Source organism: Lagopus leucura, unplaced genomic scaffold (assembly GCF_019238085.1).
Source record: "Lagopus leucura isolate 7727_CA_CO unplaced genomic scaffold, USGS_WTPT01 Super-Scaffold_760, whole genome shotgun sequence".
NCBI classification, from domain to species: domain Eukaryota; kingdom Metazoa; phylum Chordata; class Aves; order Galliformes; family Phasianidae; genus Lagopus; species Lagopus leucura.
The window spans coordinates 4,422,237-4,445,307 of record NW_024962257.1 but is presented as its reverse complement, the minus strand read 5'-3'; the positions used below and the strand labels follow the sequence as shown (position 1 = coordinate 4,445,307).

The 23,071-nt window shown below is 54.3% G+C and overlaps 1 protein-coding gene across 3 annotated transcripts; it reads left to right on the top strand.

The window, feature by feature from the left end:
• Positions 1-1,211: 1,211 nt before the first annotated feature.
• On the top strand, positions 1,212-22,836 carry MAP2K3 (mitogen-activated protein kinase kinase 3). Of its 3 annotated transcripts, none has more exons than XM_042864547.1 (13): positions 1,212-1,296; positions 10,995-11,027; positions 11,266-11,329; positions 12,838-12,886; positions 14,816-14,929; positions 15,166-15,285; positions 15,719-15,835; positions 15,972-16,023; positions 16,761-16,888; positions 17,684-17,761; positions 19,032-19,171; positions 19,817-19,862; positions 20,403-22,836. In XM_042864547.1, the coding sequence occupies exons 1-13, from the start codon at positions 1,281-1,283 to the stop codon at positions 20,484-20,486; spliced, it is 1,041 nt and encodes a 346-aa protein (XP_042720481.1). In that variant the 5' UTR covers positions 1,212-1,280; the 3' UTR covers positions 20,487-22,836. The 3 variants fall into 3 exon arrangements, with proteins under 3 accessions (XP_042720481.1, XP_042720482.1, XP_042720480.1); XM_042864548.1 differs by lacking the exon at positions 1,212-1,296 and adding an exon at positions 1,982-2,059; XM_042864546.1 differs by lacking the exon at positions 1,212-1,296 and adding an exon at positions 7,726-7,947.
• The last annotated feature ends 235 nt before the right edge of the window (positions 22,837-23,071 follow it).

Genomic DNA, 23,071 nt, shown 5'->3' with positions numbered 1-23,071 from the left:
CCGGTTCCCACCTCCGTGACACGGGCAGTGCGTCACCGCCCGCAGCCCGAACGTGGGCTTTGGGAACGCTTCTAGGCTGTGCTGAAAGGCGGTGAATCTGCCACGTCTCTCATTAAGGTAATTACTCCCACTATTAACAACCGTGATTTATTTCCCATTTGAACCTTTTTAGCTTTAACTTCCAGCTGCTGGATGTTAACACTGTCACTGGGTCCAGCCCTGGCATAGGTGCAGCCCCGGACCCATATTTCCTATCTATATTTCAGACACGTTTTCCAGCTCTCAAACCGATAAAAAAAATGCTCTGCACAGCCTGGCTTGGAACTGCACGTGACTGCACGAGGGCTGTGCTCGGTTCCACCCCCTCTTTCATGGCTATTTGGCTCGTGTTGGGAATTTCTGCCAGAAAAGATTGCTCCCCATAGAGCAGATCTCAGGAATGCTGCTGGGATAGGTCAGGGCTGGCTCATGGGAGACCCCAGGAGTGGGATCCCATGGGAATGAGATGGCATCACTACACCTGTGCAGGGTGACGTGGCTGCTACAGGTCCCCCCTTACATCAGTCCTGCTGGCAGCACATGCCCAGGCAGGTGAGCCTGATGCATGCAGAGACAGATAGTTGGGGGATTTTCCAAAGGGGCTGTGGAGGGTCCTGGCTGCCCCACACCTCTGATGCTGGAGCCCAGTGTCTGCAAAGCAGCACATGGGTATTGGTCAACATCCTGCAGCAGGACGCAGGATGTTACGAACTACAGCTTCTCCTTCGAGGCGGAGGGTGCTGCTTGCACCTGCCCTGGCTGCTCCCAGCAGGCTCCCGTCTCCTGCACTTGCATGGAAGTAACTGGGAGCTGAGGGAGCACAAGGGAGTCCAGGTTCCCTTGGCATTGGATGATGTGCCCATGCGAGTAAAGTCCCAAGCAGCACAGTGGATTTCCTAAACGGAAAGGAAAGATATGAGAGGGTCCCATGTTGTAGGGGTGCTGCTGGCCCCGCTGGGCTCACCCCGCCCTCAGGGCAGTTCCCTTTTTGCCCGCCCTACTCACTCAATCCTCTCCACCTTGCCCAAGAACCAGAAAATTCCCCTCGCGGAGGCGGGCAGGGCGGTAGACCCACCCTCTCTCCCATTTCACCCAATCACTGCGGCTTTTCCTCCGCGAGGGGGCGTGGCTAAGCCCTATAGGCCCCGCCCCTTCGCTGTTCTTCCGCCGCCGCCGCCGCGCAGCGTAGGATCACGCCGGGTATCGTACTGCGCCCTAGTGCTGCGGGGCCGCCGCCAGTCATGTCTGTGCCCAGAGGTAAGAACGGGGCCGCAGGGAGGGCCGGTGGGGTGCGCAGGGCTGCAGGCTGGGCCTCCGTGTGGTTCTTTGCGGGTGCCGTGCTCCGCGCCTGCAGCCCACGCTGTGTCCTAAGGGGCTCGGCGCCGCGGGGCTGGAAGCGGCAGAGAGCGGTGCCCGGCATGCAGCATCCCCGTCCCGTGCGTGGCACCCGCGGGAAAAGCAAGGGTGGGTTTAAATCCCCCTCTGCTGACCGTGTCCGTGTGCGGCGTTTCGGCAGCTCGGCGGTGTCCCGGTGACACTCGGGCGGTGGCTGCTCGCTGCCCCCAGGTGAGCCCTTAGCGGGAGGGTGGGGAGGGGGGGGATCTGTCTGGTGCCGGGTGGGGGACGCGCGGGGCGGACTCGCTGGGCGGGACGTGCCCGCTTATCACCGGAATGAAATGCGGGGGGTTTTCCTCGCTGGGGAGCGATGCCCTGGAAAGTCGCGGTCAGGCACCATGTGAGCAATGAACGCACCTCGGCGTGACTGCTTTTTTTTTTTTTTTTTTTTTTCCTCCCCCTCCCCCAAAATGATCCGTGTCTTAAACGGAGGGAATGTGGACCTGAGTTTCCTGTTTGCTGTGTAAGCGGGGGGGGGAGGTGAATCAGCAGCGATTTACGGCGCTGCGAGCGGAGCTGCTGACTCACGGCTGCGGGCAGTGCCCGCTGCGGGGCCGCTCAAAAGGCGCTCGGGAGCGCGCCCGGCCCGCACCTCTCCGGGAGCGCGAGTGGATGGAGGGCCGAGGTGAGCGCTGCGGGATGCGCAACGCACCGCGGTTGGGTCGTTTGTTTTCCGGAGCCGCTCCGTCCGTGGGATTATCGCTGCCTTTTGCTTCTGCCTTTGCTATTGATTGCCCTGCAGACGGTTTGTTGGCTGCTTTCTAGGGGTGCTGGTGGGATGGCTGTGGGTATCTGTAGCCCAGAGCGTGACCTGCTGCCGTTTGGTGCTTTTGGGGTCATGCCGCTTTGCGTTCCGTGCTCGGGTTAAAAAGGTAACGAATGGGGAACGCTGTCCGCGGCTCTCGGGTCGGATCCTTCCGCCCCAAACCTCGCTGCCGTCATTCGGGTGTAGTCACGGGGCCGCCTGCTGCCTCCGGAGTGTTTGGGGCTGCGCGTGGCCGCCCGTGACACGCGTGATAGGAATGGTGCCGGGCGGGAGCAATCCTCGCGCTAAACATAGCTGCTGAGATAAACACCTTGTGGGGATTACGCAGGGCTTAGTGCCAGCATTTCGGCTCTCTTCCTCTTCCCACTGCCCGGATCTGATCCCTCGCGGGGAGAGAGGTGTGTGGGAAAGGGATGTGAGATAACGTGGAATGCCGAGCAGCAGGGCTGGGGTTTGCTCCGATGTGCCCAGGCTCTCCCAGCTGTCCCACGTCAGCAGCGCAGCCTCGGGTGGTGTTTTAGGAGCTGTGTGGTCCTTTGGGGTCAGTCGGGTTCTCTGCCTTCTGGTCTGATTTTGTGGCTGGTGGCTCGGGGGGGGGGGGGTGTGTGGGGTTTTGACCCCGTAGCTTTGCTGTTACTATGCTGATATGGGCAGACTGCTTGCTGGAGGGGTATGGAATGGGATCTGTTCTCTGGGGGAGGTTTTAATCCACCAACCAAGTTTGGGGTTTTACCAGCCTGACTCAGTGCTGCTTGTGGGTATGCGTGGGGCTTGGTGCAGTTGGAGGCTGAGCCAGAGGTTCTGGAGTGCAAAAATGGCTTTTTTTTTTTTTTTTTTTTTTTTAAACTGGAAGTTCCTATTCTTTTTCCTATTCTTTCCTTTTTATCTGTAGCTCCAAGGAATGTCCAGTGAAGGGGCACAGCTGCTGGTACTTCTCCCCCAGGGAACATGCCAACAATTGGGCACAGCTGTAGGTGCCACCCCAGCACCTTGCTGGCCTTGTTTGGCAGTGAATCCTGGGCTCTGCTGCCCTGTCCCCAGCGGGGATGGGGGTTTGTGGAGCAGAGGTGGGGGTTTGTGGCCCAGCGGTGCAGGCAGACCCTTTCTCACAGCTCAAATGTGACATCAAGGCTGCATGTCTATCTGTGTTGTGAGCTGTAGTGTCTTCGTTGCATCCTTATTGCAGGAGCGGATGGATGGACATCACTTTGGGCATTGTTGTAGGGATTGCCCTTGTGTGCTGCTGGTTTAGGGGAATGCTGTGATGGTGAGCATTGTGCTGGCTGCAGGCAGCTGGAGGTCAGAGTGCTGCTTCTAGGAATTGCTGCAGCAGCCCCACAGCTGTGAGATGAGCGGGGCCAGACTGTCCAACAAGACACCTGAACTTGGTTTTAAGGGCTGGGGTTGGATTTCTCCAAAGAAGGAATGTGTGGCCTTGGGTGCGTGTGATGATGTCCCCACATCCCTGGTCCCTCTGCTCTGTGGTTTTGTGACTCCTCATAGCAGAGCAGCTGGCAGCAGCTGGCTGTCACTGTCACTGCTGGGGGGAGAGGAGATGGGGGGGGATCTGTCCCCCATGGGTTGCAGCGAGGTTGCCCCAGCTCTGTCCTGTGCTTCAGCATCTCGGGTGAAATGCTTATATAAAAGTCTATATAAAATACAGATATTCAAAGGACAAATTTTCTTTAAAAACACAACTTGAATGGAAGAGTAAGCAGGATGAGGAGCAGACACAAACTTAGCAGAAATTGTTTGTGGAGTATCCACCCTTCCTGCTCCCCCTACCACCACCACCAAAAGAAATCTCCTTTAGGGAAAGAGGAAGCAGAGTGCTCATTGTAGGCCAGGGGCTGCTGACCTGGGCTGTGGTTTGGCACTGCTGTCACCGCCTGTGTCCTATACAGCTGTGTGATGGACGTGCTGCATGTCTCTCTGACCCTGGGTGCAGGATGCTGTCTGTCTCAGAGTAGCTGACATTATTAGGAAATGTAAAGCTTGTTGTTATCACTTCTTGTGCATCCTGAGGGTTCAGGCTTCCAGGAAAGAATACAAACCATCTGCAGCCAGCTTGGGTCCTGCTGCTGTCCCTGCAGCAGCACAGCGAGCAGAGCTGAGCTCAGGCTGTGCCCCTTTGCTGGGCTCCCCCTGCAGAATTTTTCCCCGTTTTTTTTTCCTATTAGAGCTCACTGTTGCAGGCAGACTCATCTTTGTAGGAAAGCTGAGGCCAGCTGTGCTTGCTGGCATCGTCCCATGCCCACAGCTCTGCCTGCTGCCGTGCAGGAGCAAGGGCTCCTGTACAGCCACCAAAAGTGACGTAGCTCCTTCTGCACGAGCCGGATGTGTTCCCCGCAGAGCCTTTTTAAGAAAGTCACTTCTGGAGTTAGAAATCCCCCACTGCCTTGCAGTGCTTGGTTTCCCTCTTGAAATGCTGCCAAGTTGTGCTTCAGCCGAAGAGCAAAGGAAGGGTCTGGTGCTGGAGTGCTGCTAGGGTGAGGCAGCAGCCCCACGCACCCATTCCACTTCTGCTTGTAAAGCCTGTGCAGCTGCGAGGCATGTCTAGTGCACGCATGCTTGTTTTGGAGGCTTTTAAGGCTTCCTTGGTCTCTGCAGCTAAACCTGATCACCCATTGCCGTTGTCACCTTGGCTGCCCTGTGCCACACCCCATGGATTGCTGTCCCCACTGCAACAGTTTGCTGCTTGCAGGTCGTGAGCACAGTGTAGCATGAAGGGTGCAGGTGCACGCAGCAATGTGCACAGAGATAGCTCTGTGCTGTGCTCTCTTTGGCAGCACTCATTTTCCCAAGGGCTGGAAGCAGCAGCATGCTGCCAAAAAAGGAGGCAGCAGAGCATGCTTTGTACTGCAGCTTTGCAGCGTCTCCAAGCCTTCCTGTCCATGTTTTGGGTCAACCCTTATGGCTTTTGGCTTTGAGCAGCCTCAGCTCACTGGGGGGGCAGTTGACACCTGGAGGGCTGTGCACTCCCCTGCCCCACAGCAGCTTGAAGCAGGGCTGGCTAATTGTGCTGCTGCTTGGCATGGGGATGGCGACTGAAGGAGCTGCTGCTGGAAATTACAAGTGCGCTTCCACAGCAATTGGTTATCAGCCTGATGCACGCTCTGAGTGCTCCGCTCCCCTCCAGCTGCTCTCCTGCCTGTCCCACTTCTGCAGGAGCTCACCTTCAATTTTGGATCACTGCAACATTTCTCATTAGGTGACTGTGGGGTTTCCCAGGAGTTTTACAGGTATTCCCCGTAGTGCATCGCACAGCTTTGACATCGCGCTGTCTCCTCCCAGCTCCATGTTGCATCCTACTCCTTTCCCCAAAGCAAAAGCACTGGTTTCAGGCTCAGCCCTCAGGGGTTAAAAAAAAAGAAAAAAAAAAAAAAGTGTTTTGTTTTAATTTTTTCTGTTTTAAACTGGAAGTGGTTCTTGGAAGCACTGAGTGCATCTCAGGCATTGAGTCAGCACCAGGGCTGAGCCGGATGCTCAGCACCAGCCCTTGTGTGGGGTGTAGCCTTCCTGGGTACTCTGCTGAAAAGGACCAGCGCTGCTGCTTCCCACTGGAGCTTTGGGAATGGTGCAGAGAAAAATCAAAGCAAATCTGCCAGAATGGGAGCTGTGCCCTTCCTGCTGGTGGGCACTGGGGCTGCCATGGGACAGAGAGGGACATTTTTTGGGAGTGGTGCTTAACTCTGTGATGAGGGAGGTAGGAGGAATGGTTGCTGTGAGTTTTGCACACCTGCTGAGCTCACATTTTGCAGCCCTTACTGATAGGGATTTGATCTCCCCCAGCAGCTGGTGCTGACGTGGATGGGATGTGGGTGCCTGCCCCTGGGATGGAGAAGCTGTGAGGGGAGGGTGGGAGGTGTTGGGCAGGGATGGAGCAGAGTGCAGTGCTGTGAGCAGTGAGTGCACCCTGCATTGCTCCTCAACTGTGTGCATGGATGTAATCAGGGGAGAAGTGGGACTATAAACAGCAGATGAGACCATTGGGTCTGCAAGGCAGAAATGCATCTGCTGCTGCAGATGGGGTTCAGGTTCAGTGTGATTTCCTGCCCCCCGGTGATGCTGGTGGTGATGGATGGTGCTCCCAGCACAGCTCCTGCAGGGTGCTGCTCCCAGGAGATGCTCTGCAGCTGCTTTGCGCTGGGGTTTTGCACGGGTTTGGCTGCACCACTCTTAGTGTGCATGCAGTGTGTCCTGTCCTGCCACAGTGTAAATTCAGCTGAGGGCTGCTTCTGAGCTCCCCTAGGATAGACTGGGCTGTGCTGGTGGGTTTCCATGAACTGTTGGGGTCTGTGTGCTTTGCGATTTCTTGTGGGATATTGGGTCTCAGGCTCTATTGCTAGTCCAGAGCATCCACCCGGTGTCCCTGGCCCCATCACATATCCCTGTGTGAGCAGGGAGATGGGTGGGAGAGGGTCTGGCAGCAGGCTGCTGCTTGAGCTCATTGCTGTTGTTAAGGGTGTGCTCTTCCCCTCATTGAAGCCCAGCAGGGAGCGGTGGGTGAGGTTTTGAGCTTTGATTTCCCAGAGCCCGGCAGTGGGGCGGTGGCCGTAGGCACTGACGCCCAGTGGGGTCAGCTCTGAGGAAATGGCATTTCCCAGCCGTTGTTCTGGGGCTGTGTGAATTCACAGAGCGTCTCCATCCTGTGCTGGAAACAGCATTGTGGAGCAGCCGTGGTGCTGAGGGGGGACGTGGCAGTGTTGTCCCCCTCAGAGACAGGCGCAGTGCCACCCGAGAGCAGCTCTGCATCAGCATCCTCTGTGTGCTGATGATCTCCGCTTGAAACCGTATCCCAGGAGCAGGACGGCTCCCAGAAAATACCTCCCACGGTCCTCCCGGGATGCGTATGAGCACTATTTAAGCTCAGAGCTGCTCATGACATTGGTATGTGCCTTCACCTCGACCTCTGACTTTTTTTGTGCCCGCTCTAAGCAGTGCTGGTTTTGGAGGGGAAAAAGAGAGAGCAGCGATGCTGTGCCATGCTCTGTGCACGTGCATGCAGAGAAGTGGGTGACTTCTCCACCCCTCCCACGCTATCTCCAAGCAAAATCCATGCAGCCGTTTATATTTTGCCAGCAGAGACGCCATCCCAGTTGTCACCCGGGAATAGCTGCTGGTATTGTCGTGGAACAATATTTCCACTGTTTGTTGTGGTAATGGTTGTTAGTGGCACAGCAATTAGCACGGCACCTGCAGCACTGAGAAGCCCAGCCTCGTGCTGCCCAGCACCGCTGCTGCGGACACCGAGCGTGGGTGCAAACATTTGCATCCCTCATGACCCACTCTGCATGCAATAATTCTGCACGGGGCCGTGGGATTGCATTGTTTGAGCTCTGTGCTGGGGTGGGCAGGGGCACCATGGGGGTCTTCAGGGAGCGGGATGGAGTGGAGCTCCCTGCAAGAAGGATGGGCTGGGTTGGGATGCACGGTGCCAGCGCTGCGCTTCAGTGGCTCCCGGAGCTGCTGGACCCCCCCCTTCCTGGTTTCCTGTTGACGTCACCACTATTTCACTGCTGCAGTTTGTACAACTGTTGGAGCTTTCGAGTGTAATCGGAGTGGAGCCACTGCCCTCGGCTCGCAGGGTCCCTGCACTGCAGGCTGCATCCAGCTGTGCAGTCCTGCTGCAAGCTAAGCGCCCTGAGCCCGCTGCTCTCCCCACCTCCTCACCCCCTGTTCTCCACACTGCCGGGCGTGCGCCGTTTCTGTTCTTCATTTCTGGGAAACCATGGACAAGAAGCAAGGTATGTGTTGCAACCTCCAAAAAGCGTGCTGGGGGCGAACGAAGGGCTGGTCATGGCCCTCGGAAGGGACGGTGCAACTCCTTGAGCTCAATCCGTGCAGATTTCCATCTTTCCGCTAGCTCGGGGGGGGGGGGGGCGGGGGGGGGGTTGAGCTCTGCATTTGCAGCCAAGCATATCTATTTTTGCAGCCAGACATCTATTTTTAAAGCTCTGCAAAACCTGCCTTTTTTTCTTGCGTGGGGCTGAAACACTGCATCTTTGCTGCACAGAGCCAGCAGTGCTCAAGGAAACGCGCAGGGCAGCGCTTGCTCCCAGCAGCCTTGCACGCCTGTTGCAGCAGAGCCAGCACCTTGCTCCCTGCAGGCAGCTCACTGCTGCCCAGAAGCTTATTCCCTTAGCACTCTTTGTTTGGGGGAGGTTGCATAATTTTTTTTTCTTATTACGTTCTTTATTTTTTTTTTTTCTTCTGGCTTTCCCTCTGCAGCATTGGGCCCCACCCTTCAGCTCTCCGTGGGTCGAGGGTGGGGGGGGGGGGGGTTGGATATGCTCCAACCCCTTTCCCAGCACCAGCACAGCCATGCAGCAGGGCTGGACCTGGAGCCTGGTGCTGGGGAGGTTTGATTTCAAAGGTCGGCTCAGGCAAACAGCCGTATTGACAGTGCTTTGGGTTGTCCTGCTTGCTTCTCTCCACCCACACGGAGTGGGAAAGAGAAACCTGCTGGGGAGAGGCGCGGAGGAACCAGGCTGGTGTTGTGGTGGTTGAGATGAGGGTTTTGGTGATGAATGAATGCGGTTCCAGGAAATGTCTGCTCTTAGCTGGTGGAGACTGCAGTGCAAGGGGGAAAAAGAAAATGCCAGTTTCTTTTTTTTCTTTAGGAGGAAATGGGGACTTTCTTAGCATAGAGGATGTAGTTACGTGCTCGTGGCATCACGTGGTGACAAGTGTGGCCACATTGGGGACTTCGGTCAGCTCGTGTTCCCAGTGCAGAGCTGGGAGGGACAGGAATGTGTCCCCAGTCTGCCCCATGCACGTGCTGCTGCTTTCAGGCTGTGGAAGTGGCCTCAAGCTGCTGTGAGCAGTGGGTAACGCTCACAGGCTTTGTGCTGCACCTTTTCTTCTGCAGAAACCCTGCAAAACAAGAGCATCCCCTTGCTTACAGGCGATGGAGAGTATTCTCCTCATCCCAGCCGTGGGAGGGAGGTGCTGGGAGCTGGCAGCTGCTGTGGAGCGGGGAGCAGCTGCCTGTGGGGACACTGGGATTGAATTGCAAGGTCGTGCTGTGCCCGGCCCACTGCACAGCGTTCCTCTGGTGGTGGGCATGGAGCTGGGCAGTGGGATGGGGCTGGGGCTGAAGGTATGTGAGTGCTGTGGTGGGTACAGGGAGAGCAGCAAGATGCATCCCTGCTTTGGCTCTCAAGGGTTTGGGAGCAGCATCCCAGAAGGAGAGCAGTGTATTTTATTTTGGTGTGGGCTGATGTGATGTGCTGAGGTGGGTTTTCTAGCCCGTGCTTTGGCAGCTATAGGAAATGCTTTTGGGTGCTGGGTGCAACCACTGGGAAGAGAATGCTGCTGGCCCTGCAAAGTGGTGCTGCAAAGCATAGGGCAGTACTTTGGGGCTGCACAAAGCCCTCCTTACAGCAAAGTGTGAGCTCTGCCTCATGGGGTGTGACTGATGTACAGACTGATGTGACTGTGATCCTCCTGTGTGGTGCAGAGGTTTTGCACAGGGGATCTCCCCATCCTGCACAGAGCCACTCACCCATGCTTGCAGATGCTGTGTGTGTAAGGGTGAGTGCATGGATCCCAACCTTGAGCTCCCTGTGACCCTGATCCGTGGGGCTGATGCTGCAGCCTCTGGCACAGTATGGATGCTTCTCCCCTTGTGTGAGTCACCGCTGTGCTCTGACCCAGCACTGTCAGGGAGCTGCACAGAAGGAGCATTGTGCTCCTGCTGGGGGTTACTATGGCAATTGGGGAGAGGGAGAGCAAACAGATACTGCAAAATAGCAGCCAGGATAGGGGGCATTTCAGAGCTTGGTGTGAAGGGAGGAGGCAGATGGAGGGTGTTCGGTTGGTGCTGCCCAGGGTGTGGGGTGCATCGAGCCAGCAGGAGTTGGAGGTGCTTGCTGAGCACAACTTGGGGTTGTTTTGGGGGCATCTAGCAGCTCTGCATACACAGGGTGATGCATGCATGTTATTGTCTGCATCTTGGGATGGGATTGCATGCCATGTGGAGTTCTCCCTCCCACTGGCTGCAGAGGAAGCTGCAGCCCCATGTCCCAGCTCTCTGCCCTGCCCTGGCTGCAGGAAAGGAAGGCACTGCTGAGGCAGAGGGCAGCGTCTTGCATTTGGCTGCACTTTGTGTTTGCACAGCCAGGTATTTTGCAGTGCAGGACTATTTATAGCTCCCTGTCCCATCCCAGCTGGGTATGGAATTGGGAGCAGCCTCATGGAGCAGGTGCTGAGACGCACAAAGGACTTGCAGGGCTCTGGAGCTGGTGCTGCAAACCACAGCAACCCCATATCCCTGTGGGTCAGCACAGCAGAGCTCCAGCTCCTTCCTGTTTCAGTGCAAGGTCTCAACCTGTGCACACTGATCCTAGTGTTGTGACTAGCAGCTCCTGCCCTGTGGTTCCCCTTGGTGTCACATGGAGTGTTCCCTTTCAGGGTCAGAGTTGCCAGTTGCTGTATGTGAGGCTTGTTGGCCGTTGTCCTGATGGCATGGAGCAGGGCTGGCTGCTTCCCTGCCTCCTGCAGCATGTTCACAGGATCTGTCTTTTCCTTGCCCAGCTGGGAGTGTGATGAGAAATGGGTCAGTGCTTCCCAAAATGGGATCTGCTGGGAGTGCATTGAGGTGCTGTCATGGCCCTGGGCACAGCCAGTGGCATGGGGACATCTGGTGGCTGTGCAGCCCAGGACAGGGTTGGGTGCCAGCTACCCCATGGCGTGTTCCTCTGCTCCTGTCTGGCACCATAAGGGATGTATGGTTTGTATTGAGTTCTTTGGAGTGTGAGCACTGACCTGATATCTCCCTGCTCTCTTCCAGATTCCAAGGGATCCCTGGAGCCACACAAACCAGGTGAGTGCCTAGCAGACAGAGCACTTTCACCCCCTCTCCTAAATGCCAGCAAATCCCCCCCAAAAGAGGAACACTTAATGGCCATGGGGGGTGAAGACTGCTGTAGGGGTGGCTGGAAGCAGAGTGTGAGAGTTGCACACCCTGCAGACCTGGGCCTGGTGGCTGCAGTTGTGGGGGTGTTGAAAGGAAGGAAAGTTTTAAAAATGCCCATTGCTTATGTGTGCATCTTCTCTTGCAGTGAAAGGCAAGAAGAAGCTGAGGATAACATGTCCTCCCATCAAGCAGCCCCCTGTCAACACCACGTGAGTGCCTGCTCCTGCAGCCAGTTCTAGGAGCTGCAGTGAGCTGTCTCAGGCCATGTGGCCATAGAAGTGTTACCACACACATCAGCTGGTTGGGGTTTTTCAACTGGAGCTCTGGTTTCTCAGTGATGAGAAGGAATTGCACTTGTGCATACGCATAGATTCTGTGTGCCTCTGGGAGCTGTCTGCTGTTCTAGGACCTGCAGCAGGAGCAGTGGTGAAGATGCTGGGTGCAGCGGAGTAGCCCCTGCCCTCAGCTGGTGGCATCCCCTGCCCTGTGCCTTGGCCTACGTGAACCCATGTTGGTGCAAGGAGGATGTGGAAGCCTTGTTGTTCCCCCCTGCTGTGCTTGGGGCTGGTGCCTGCCTGCATTTCAGGCACTGGGATTTCTCTGTGCCCTGTTTTCTGCTGCTCGGTACATTGTTATGCTGTGTTTGGGGGGACAGAACCAGGGTGGCACTGCTAGGTTTGACAAAAAGCAGATGGCTGAAATTCCTCCTCTGTGATGTATCTCCACCACCAAGCTCTGCTCTGTCCAGAGAACCACAAAGCTCTGAGGGAGCAGCGAATCCCTCACTGGGGGCTCATCCCTGAATCCCCAGGCTGGGCAGGTTGCCTGGAGCCAGGAGCTCCCTGTTAACAGCCCACAGCCTGGTGTATAGGCAGAGCCCTGCATGCAGAGCTGTCTCCCTCTGTGTCTGAGTTTCCCTGGAGCAGATGTCAGCTGCAGTTTGCAGGGTGCTTGCATGCCCAGAGCATTCCTGTTCACACTGGTTCTAGGCCCCTACCGTTCCTTTTCTCTGCACTTTTCAAGGCACATTGCAAATATTTGCATAGTGCCAATGCTTTTGCTGCAAGCCTGAGCACTTCCTTGAAGGTGCTGCAGTGCTCTGATGGGAATGAAGATGAGGAGCAGACTGCCCAGTTCCCAGCTGATAGTGTCAGAGGAGTTGAACACAGGAGCAGGGCAGAAGGATGAAAAGGACAGTATGTGCTTTAAATCCCATACTGACAACAAGGGGGAATGGGAAGCCGTGAGGAGAGGAAAAAAATCCATAAAGGAAGACTTTTGCCTACATGGTGTTGTGCAAAGTGTGACGCTGCTGGCTGCTCCGCATGCCAGGCTGCCTGGAACAGGCTGTCAAGTGTACACAAATGACTCAGTGCAGAGGAATTACCTGTTGTTTCCTAGGCGTGTTTGGGGCGACGTGGCTGTTGCTCTTACAACACCTGCCTGTCAAAACACGACAGCTGCTCCTCTCCCCGCATGGGGACGGTTTCATAGCTTTGATGCAGCCTCACCTCGCTGCTCCCTGGGCTCCTGCTGGCTCTGTGGGTGGTGGTGGCTCGATGAAAGCCTTTGGGAGTGTTTGGAGGGGGCCGGTGTGCACCCATAACAACGCACTGTGGGAAGCAGTGGCTGAAAGCACCTGGGGGCACATGAAACCTGGCACTGGAGAAGGGGGTTTTGAGGTTGTGCTTCTTTCTGATCCCCTCTCTCCTTGCAGGCCGCCAAGGAACTTGGACTCCAGAACCTTCATCACCATTGGAGACAAAGTATGTGTTGATGTTCTTGGTTCCAATTCTGCTTGCCTCCTGTATGGGAGTAGCATGGATCAGGCTGCCATGACAACTTGTCAGATTGGATCTTTGTGATCCCAAGCATCCTTTAAGCTCCAGTATGTCCTCCTGGTGCAGCCTCATGGGATGCATCTTTGGAGAGGGATAAGGTGTCCTCAAGCAGGGGACCTTTCCCCTGTTGGCTGTGGGTTTGTGCAAGTATTGAGATCAGGGAAATAGGCACGTGTGGGTTGAGGCTTTGCCCTTAGTGGGATCCTGCTTGCTTGGCAGCCTTCTCACTTTTACCCGGTCTGGCTGTGCCCTGCTGTCCCAGCCCACGTCCCCTTTGTCCCTGTTGCTGCTGGCATCCCACCAGAAGCTGGGCTCAGAGTTCCTCTCCAAATCCTTTCCAAGCTGCCTGATGAAAAACGCTGCTAGAAATAGCTGCCGCCTCCTTTTTATTTCATTCTCTTGTTACAGGCTCTCCTGGGGCTGCAAACAACCTAAAAACATGGGGTGTTGGGTCAGTCCCATCCTTGGTGCAAGGTTTTAGGTTTTTGAGGGGAGAGAAGCAGCCTGGGCTGGGTGCAGGGAGCAGCCCTGCTGCTGGTGTTGTGTTCTAGCTGTTGTGTGTATTAGTGGCTTGGGGAGAGACTATGTGCACAGTGTGCAATGGGAGAGCTGCAGCTCTGCAGGCTGTGCCCTTCCTGCAGTGCAGTTCTGAGGGGTTCTGCATCTGTGCTCTGCCTGCCCTGAGATGTGCAGCTCAGGTTTGCTCTGGGTGCTTCAGAGCAACGCAACATGGGATGGAGGAGTGGTGGGTGCAAGGGCAGCTTTGGGTTGTGAGATGAAGGGTGACTGTGGGTCCATCTGATCCATGCAGAGTAGAGGGTAACGGATGCAGTGTGGGGTTCGGTTCTGTTGGTTCTTCATCTCTGCAGCTGGGCAGGGCCATGCTGGTTCCCAGCGTGTGCTGGGAACTGCCAGTGTCTGGGGAAGCCTGCAGGTAAATGCCGGAAACAAAAACACAATGCCCTGGAACAGTCATAGAACATATGTCCTGAAAAGCACCACTGGGTCCTTCCTGGAGGCTCCTGCAGGAGCTGTAAACCTGCACTGTGCCTCTGCCCAGGGCAGCGAGGTGGGGGCTGCGTGAGTCCCATAGTCCCATTGGATCCACTTCCTTGTGCCATGCAGCATAGCTTCCTGCTGAGCTCAGCCCCAGACCTCCCTCAGCTGCCCACCATTCCCATCTGGCCCAAATTAGTGGGGCTGGTGGTTAGCATGGCCACCAGCCTGGTAGCCCTGACTCCCAGCACGCTGCTGCCCTTCTGCTCTGGGTGCAACACTGCTTCCAATGCTGTGCAGTGCTTTTCCCACCCTTTGCTGCTGCTGGGTCAGTTTGGCATCCCGGTGTTATTTTTGTTCCCTGGGACCAGAGGGAAGCTGCAGGCTGGATGAAGTCCTGCCTGGTTGAAAGGAGGTCTGTAACTTATTAAGAGCGATGAATGCAGCCTCCAAAAATAGCCCATGTCTCACTCCAGCAGTGTATGCCCTGCCCAGCAGAGCAGACAATTACAGGGCAACGTGTGCTGGGGGGAACTTGTCTGTGGGATGTGCAGAAACTCACTGGCAGAGAGGCACTGAGCTTTGGGCCTCTTCCAGTGACATTGTGCCCTTTGGCAAATCCCAATCTCTAGCTTAAAAGGGGTATTCAGTGAGCCCCAAGGGAGCCAAAAGTACATCCATCTGCTCTAAGCATGGTGGGCTGCTGGAATCCTGTAGGTGCTGGGGTTTAGGCATGCTCTGTGTGGCTGAAGTGCAAGCAGTGAACTTTGCCTTTACAGTAAGTGTGCTCCTGCCTGATTTTTTTTTTTTTTTTTTTAATTTTTTATATATATATTTTTATATATTTTCTCCTTACAGAACTTTGAGGTGGAAGCTGATGACCTGGTGACTATTTCAGAGCTGGGCCGGGGGGCCTATGGAGTGGTGGAGAAAGTGAGGCACGCTCAGAGTGGCACCATCATGGCTGTGAAGGTGAGGATGGCTTCCTCCTGGTGGGGCAGAGGGGCTGTGGGGCAGAATGGGGACAGAAATGGGGGGCTTGTTGATTTGGTACCCTCCTGTGTCCCCATACAGCCCAACGTTGCACTTAGGTGGTGTCATCCATTATGGTGTTGTTTGTAAGAGGTCATCTGGGCATCTCTGAGGTCTGTGCTGGCTACAGAACTCCACCTACATCAAAACCTTTTTTTTTCCTCAATATTTCTCAGAGGATTCGTGCCACAGTGAACACTCAGGAGCAGAAGAGACTGTTGATGGACTTGGATATCTCCATGAGGACAGTTGACTGCTTCTACACTGTCACTTTCTACGGAGCCCTATTCCGAGAGGTGAGAGGCTACTGTTACACAGCTCCTTGGGTCTGTGCATGTCCTCTGAATGCACAAAACTGTCTCAAACCACCTGTTTCCTACCGCCGAAGTGGGCTGGTTGAGGTGGTACAAAGCCCAGCTATTGCAGGAGGCAGCAGGTCCCTTTCCATGCTGCAGCTGCAGGTGCCCAAGCATGTTGGCGGTGGGCTGGGCTGGATTTCAAGCAGGACGCTCTTGGATGTGGCTGTTGGGAGTGCAATGGGTGGTACCCCAACATCAGTGCCCACTGTTATCAGGTGCAATGCTGGTATGTGGTCAGCAGTGGCTGCACCATGGGGATGTTGGATTGCCCTGGGTGGAAGCGTGGTGCCCCTGTCTGCCCCCACCTGTGTCCTTTGGCTCCTGGGGAGGGTTGGAGAATTTCCTATAGCGACTTTCTCTCCACCTGCAGGGTGATGTGTGGATCTGCATGGAGCTCATGGACACTTCCTTGGATAAATTCTACAAGAAAGTACTGGAGAAGAAAAAAACAATCCCTGAAGACATTCTGGGGAAAATGGCCGTGTCTGTGAGTGCTTGTGCCACCCCACCCCCCCTCGAGCTTTGTGCACTCCTCATGCTCTGTGGTTTGCACTCCTACTGGTGTTTGCTGAGTGCTGAGTTATGTGTGGCTAATGGTGCTCTCCTGCTCTGTTTGTCTGCAGATTGTACGAGCTCTGGAGCATCTGCACAGTAAACTGTCCGTAATCCACAGAGGTGGGTGCTCAGTGGGATTCATGTAGTGTGCTGCAATGCCAGCCTTGCAGTGTGTTATGGAAAGGCTCCTTCCAAGGAGATGTGTGATGTGTGCCTCTGGAACACCTGCAGTTGGGGTCTGGTGGCACTTGGGGCCGTGGTGGACATGCTTAGATGCCCCAGGCCTGTTTCAGTGGTGTATCCTTCATGCATCTGCTTATTTGATGTTCTCTTTCTCCTTTCTACATGAGGGGTTGGATATAATGACTGAATTCTTTGCTGTCTGTATTTCTGTAGGCATCTCTGTCTCTGAGTACTGAGATGCATTGCAGGCAGCACTTAAGGACGAAATCACATACCCTTCTTGGCTGGGTAGTTCTGGCAAGGGGAGAGATGAAAAAGATCTTGCAAATCACTGATGGGCATCATAACAGCCAGGTCCTGCTCTTCATCTTAACACAGTTTGTCATGTACTTGCACACAGGTCATGATGGGCCTGAGACGAGCAGTCCTGAGAGCTTGGTTGAGTTTTCAAGGCTGTCTTTGCTCCATAAATTGCTCCTGAGGAACTGCATGTTCTGTGTGAAGCTTAGTGTTTTATTTCAACTGCATAAGGGCCAGAGTAGGGGGGGGGTTGCTCCTGTTTTTTCCACCACCATCGCTCCCATTCCCTGTCACCAGGGAGTTCCTTATGCTATCCCAGGCTCCATGATACCTCTACAAAGGCCCCATCTGTTCTCACATGTTCTTTGTTGTAGATGTGAAACCTTCCAACGTGCTCATCAACAAGGAGGGACACGTGAAAATGTGTGACTTTGGGATCAGTGGCTACTTGGTGGACTCGGTGGCGAAGACAATGGATGCTGGCTGCAAACCATACATGGCTGTAAGTGTGCTTATGTGCAATCCATCCAGCCTCATCTTGAGAAGGCTGCTGCTGCTTAGAAACTGGTCTTGGCTCACCTCTGTGCTAAGGTTGAAAGTGTGTTCTGGGTTTCCTGACTCAGCAGTGCCCTACAAGGAGAGGATTCCCCTCCCTGTAAGCCCTACTGTTTTAATAGACTCATAGAATCATTAAGATCACTAATGCCAACCCATCCCACCATGACACCAAACTGTGTCCCTCAGTTCCTCATCTCCATGGCTCTGGAATACCTCCAGGGATGGGGACTCCACCACTGCCTTATTTGTGTCCATGTTGCAGCAGACTCTTCCTGTGCCCCCTTTCTTTCACAAAAGGGTGAAAGTCTGGCTGGTGCTGGTTGTGGTGGGTGGAATCATAGAATCGTTAAGGCTGGAGAAGATCACTAAAATCATCTAATCCAACCATCAACCCACCCTATTGGGTTGGAAAGCTGCTCTTGACTAGAAAATGCTGAGGCTTTCCTTGGTGGGATCATTTCATCCTCATTCCATGGCACTGGTGTGGGGGATCTCCTGCTCCTGGGGCAGGCACCCTCCTGCAGGGATGATATAGGGGAGGGGAGTGCCTGTGGAGGCGATGTGGAGTGGGACATGGCACTTGCTGGTACTTGCAGATGTAACCTCAAAACCTGCCTTTGTGAGGATGTGAGCTAGGGGAATCTACCCAACCTGGGTTTTGGAGCCAGAGATCAGCTGTGTGTGGTTTGCACTGTGAAAACGAGACAGAACTGTAACATCTTCCGTTTTGCTTTTGCAGCCAGAAAGAATAAATCCTGAGCTGAACCAGAAGGGCTACAATGTGAAGTCGGATGTCTGGAGTCTGGGGATCACAATGGTAATGCAGAGGGCGGGTGCCAGCACTGTGATGCTGGAAGTGGGCTGGGGTCTGTGCTGGGGGCTCCAACTTTGAGGTGGTGTGTGTGGTTAGCAGCAGCCTTGCCTGAGGGGCAGCTCACAGCAGCTAACAGGAAGGGGAAATGCTTTCAGTTCCAAAATTGCAGCTGCTCAGGATGGTTCCTCTGCCTCCTGCAAGAAATGGATCTGTCAGAAAGCAGCTGAAGTCTTCTGGCATGGGAGGACAAAGGAAATCACAGCTGCTGGCTCAAGGGGAATGCTGCCTGGGAACAGTTCTGCTTTCCAGGAGACTACATCTCTTGCTTAGACTATTCCCCTAAAGTTTTTCTGCACCTTTTTAGCTGTGACCTTTGTTTTGGACACTGTCTCCTTGCATCTGTGTGTGCTGCACAGATCTCTGACAAATATTCCCTCTTGGAATCTCTGTGCTGTGCAGAGCAGAGCTGTGCTTGCTGCAAAAGCAATCAGCTCCAGCTCTGATCTGAGGTGCGGGAAGCTGTGGGATGGGAAATTGTGGCAATGACGAAACCTGAGCTCTTCCAGCACTGGATGGGAGAGGGGATTTTACTGAAAGCCTGCCAGCCTGCAGCTGGATGGAGCCCCAACCTCATTCCCTCTAATATCTTCCTCCTGGGCTGGCTTCCTATTTTGTTTACTAATTTCTGGAGGGGTTTGATTGAAGACTAGCCCTACTTAGGGCTACTGAGCTGCAGGGCTGATCCTAGCTTTATTCATTTCTCACTTCCCATCCCTTGGCCTGAGATGCCCAAGAGCTGTGATGGACTTTTTCCTGCTGGAATGGATGATGGAGCAGGGTTAGCTGCAGCGGTTTGATAAACATCATCTTAAGTTATATTCTAAACTTGCTTTCACTTGGGCTCATGGATCTCTTTGTGCCTAGATCATACAGCCTGTGGTCCAGAGGGCAGCTTATGTTGAGAAGAGCACTCCAGAAGCCAGTGCAGAAGTGGCACCTATGCTGCTTTGATTATCTTTTTAAATAACCCTGTTTTACATATATTTGTCTGCTTCCTGTAAATGCATTAATTTGCTGAGCAGGCCTCAAAAGGAAATATTTTTTGCCTCTAGGTTTTTGTATTTAAAAAAAAAAAGAGGGGGGGAGAGGGGGGAAGTAGTATGACCCAAATTGAAAATGGTTTGTTAGGACGGAGGCTTTTCATCTTGAACCCGCACTCGTGCAGCCTCTGATGTGGGGCAGCCCTGGTGTCTCACAGTGTCCTTGTCCCCAGATCGAGTTGGCCATCCTCCGCTTCCCCTACGAGTCCTGGGGCACCCCGTTCCAGCAGCTCAAGCAGGTGGTGGAGGAACCCTCACCCCAGCTGCCTGCTGAGCGCTTCTCCAAGGAGTTCGTGGACTTCACGGCACAGTGGTGAGTGTGGCAGAGGCTGGGCTGAGCAAAGTGTGGGGCTGGGGTTGGCTTTGGAGCCTGTTTATCTCCTGCTTGTACTGAGCTGGTGTATCTGCTGCAGTGGGAATGGGTTTTGTTGCCCAAAGGGGTTTTGTTCTCAGTGTGACTCATCCAGGCTGCTTGGAAGGCAGAGGTTTCTCTTCCCGTTTTACCATTGGCGCTGCTCAAGTGTTGGTGGTTTCTGGCAGTGTGGTGATGGAACAGCCCTCTGGCAGCATCTGGGTGCCTCTGGGTGAACCTGGTTTGTGGTTTTGTGGGTTCAAGGAGCTGTTCCCCTCAAGTTCTCTCTGCTTCTGGCCTGTTTGGAGGTGCCACGAAGCCCTGGGATGGTTGGTGGGAAGCCACCTCCTCTCCTTCCCAGCAGGGCTGCTTGCTTCTGGGTTTGGCAATATCCCAAATCTGTCCTTGTGGTTCCCTTCTTGGGTGCTTCAGGGCCATGTGGTTCAGCTCAGAGGGAGAGGAGTGGGTGCTGCCTGCCCAAAGTGAGGTGTGATTGGGGAAGGGGAAGGGGAGGTCCCTTCTGATAGACCACAAATAGGGGGAAAAAAAAAGTAAGAAAAGATCCTATAGCATTTTTTCTTTTTTCTTTTTTTTTTTCCCCTTCAGTTTAAGGAAGAACCCCGCTGAGCGAATGAACTATTTAGAACTTATGGTAAGTTTGGGGCCATCTCTGCTGGCCTTCATCTGGTACATGAAATATGTTGGAATAAAAGGTCCTGGACAAATGGTACAGCAGGACGCAGGGGTGATTTCCAGGCACACGGTGGGATGGGCGTAGTGAGTCTAAGGTACAACAGTGTATTGAGTTTTGTGGGTGTTAAGGGGATTCAGTGGTCAAGGTCAAGCTTTCTAGATGTTTTCTCCTTCTGTCCCACCTGCTCTTGGAGAGTTTAGGTCAACCACCCCAAATGGTGGTAGTGCAGCTGGATTTTAACCTGGAAACACCAAACCCACAAGTGTTCAGCTTTAAGCTGATTTAGTGGAGGGTTGTTAAGGTAGAATGGTTAGATCATGGTTGGACTCGATGATCTTTGAGGTCTTTTCCAACCTGAGTGATTGTATGATTCTGTGACATCCATGGGAGTCTGCAGGGGATGCTGCTGCTCACTTGGCCAGTGCTGTGACACCCCTGGGGCTGCTTTTGGACTGCTCCCTGCTGGGCCATGACTGATGCCTTGCTTCTTGTTGACAGGAGCACCCCTTCTTCACCCTACATGACACCAAAGAGACTGACATGGCCTCCTTCGTGACAGAGATCCTCGGGGATGACTCTTAACTGGAGCCCCACTGTTCCGTGCAGTCCCCGCAGCGGAGCAGATGCGGACTTGAATTCGTGATGGTTTGCACAAATTGTGTTCCTCAGCCCACGGACAGCTCTGGGCACAGCCCCATCGCAGCCTCTTTTCTCTTTGCCTGAAATCTTCAAGGAAGAGCCTTGGAAGCCAACACCTTCACCCCTTCAAATGCTGGGGGCACGGGGTGGGGATGGTGCCCAACCTTGGCACGGTCTGTGGGGAACTTCTGCCTTTCTTCCCCTTTGCTGCCTGGGGCTGGCAAAGAGAAAATGCTGCTGTGCTTCTTCCCCCTCCTTATCTGTCCCCAGCCCCTCCCCCAGCATTTCACCTGATTCTCTGCCTCATGTTCCTGAGCAGCACTTCAGGAGGCTGCAGGGCTCCATGGATACACCGCTGTCCCCGCACAAAGCCATCTTGATGACAGCTGAGTGACCCTTCAACACAGCCCCAGGCCTGACACCCCCTTCACTGCGTGATCTACTGCTCCCCTGCAGAGGAATAAAAGCGTATTTCTCCCCAGTTCACCCCACCACGAGCAGCAGCCCTCCCTCTCTTGCTTCCTTCATGGACCTTCTCCTCTGTGCTCACCCTGGGGCTGCATGACACTGGAAGAGGTGGGGATGGCTGAGCATCTACCACCACTCCTCATCCTGCAGGAGGATGCTGCCCCAGCTCTCCGTCCTCTTCCCCCTTTGGGGCTCATGTAAGACCTCACACTGTGACCCCATCACTGCCTCCAGCTGTGGCCACAGCCGCCATCTCAGCCCCAACCCCCCACAGCCCAGTGCAGGGGCTGCTGCCAGTTGTACATTTTGTGTCTATATATAATGGACTTTGTAACATGTTTCTGGGTTTTACTGCACTTGCTATAAATTAAAGCCCTTCTGTGTGGGTGGGAGGAGGGAGGAGCGCTTCCTTCTCCCCTAAAGCATCTGCTGTGAGCCCCGCTGTATTCCATCCACGTGTGGGACTGCAGACTGAAGGCACCGCTGTGGGTTTTTTATTTTTAATAGATTGAGTTTTCAGAGGGATTTTTTTCCTTTTCTAATATATTTGTGTGTGTGTGCGTGCTATATATATTATATATTTTTAAATCAGTGATGATGGTGTGAATGTCTATGTGAGCAGCAGTTCTGCTGCCATGACCAGCAGTTTTCTGGCTAGATTTGGGGTAGTGGCTGAGGCTTTAGAAGACAGACTGCCCTGAGATTATTTCTTTTTTTAAGAAGAAATGCATCTATTTTTTAATCAAATCTTAAAAAACAAAAACAAAAAAAAAACACAAAACCAACATACTTTTCCTGAGCTTCCTCCCCTGGAGGTGTGGATGTGAGGGTGCATTCCTGTTATTCAGGGTCCTCCCCCTGCTGAAGCACAGCATTCAGTTGACCCCATCGGCCTGCACCTTTGTTATGGAGCCAGACTGGGCTGTGCCTGGGGGCATGGTACAGCTCCCAGGAGAAGAGCTTAGGGTAGCACAGGGTGACTTTCCCCTCTCTCACCCCATCTGCTCAGTGCATGAGCCTGTAGGAAACAGCACAGATGGACACAGCACAGTGAGCAAACCCTGCCCTGCTTCGGTCTAACCCTTAACCCCTATCCCACCTCCTTGTGCACGATGATGTGGCTGATGCTCTCCACATCCTCCCTTCAGTCCCACTCCCCAAAACATCCCGTGCTCCCTGAAATTGCACATCACCAGCCTGGTAGGACAGCTTGGCAGCTGAGGTGCTCACTTGTATGCTTTTCCATAGTTGGTCACTTTGGATTCCTTTTGATTTGCTGTTAAGCTTTTGTTTTTCCTCTTTCTCCTTGCTTTTCTTCTCCTGGAGAAAGTCCTGACTTAGCTCAGAGAGCACCTTCCCTTTCCCATACTAGGTGATATAATGGTGGGGGGGGGGGGTTGGGACCTACGGATGGGGCTTTGCTGCTCGGTTGGGTCCTGTCTGCCCTGTGTGCTGAAGTGGGTCCTGCTGCTTGTGCCCTCCTGCCATGCACAGGGATGATAGATCTGGTGCCCACCAGCTTGGTCTTAGGGTGGGAGAGAATATTAGGAAAAGTTTCTTCTCTGAGAGAATGGTGGTGTGTTGGAACTGCTGCCCAGGGAGTGGTGGGGTCACCATCCCTGGAGGTGTTCCAGAAGCACGGAGATGTGGCACTGAGGGATGTGGTTTGGTGTCGTGGTGGGGTTGGTTTGTGAATCTGAGAGGTCTTCTCCAACCTGAATGACTCTGTGGTTCTGATGCAGCCCAGAGTCCCTCCAGCCCTGTACTGAGCACAGTCTGTACCCACGAACCCCTCCTTGTTTTCAATAAAATTCACCCCGAAGCACCTGTGTGCCCTCTTCGTGTGATGGAGCATCCTCGTCGTGTCAGGTCCTCTCACGACACTCAGGTGCTTTATACTGCTTGCAGTACTGGGGGTAACCCCAGACTGCCGGCTGAAAGACCCCGCGGAGCATCACCCCGGGCCGGGACTCTGCGGGGCTCAGCGTGTCGGGCTCTCCCCCCGCTATCGGGGTGCTGCCGGCGGTGCGCGGTGCCCCCCCGTGTGGGGCAGCGGCTCT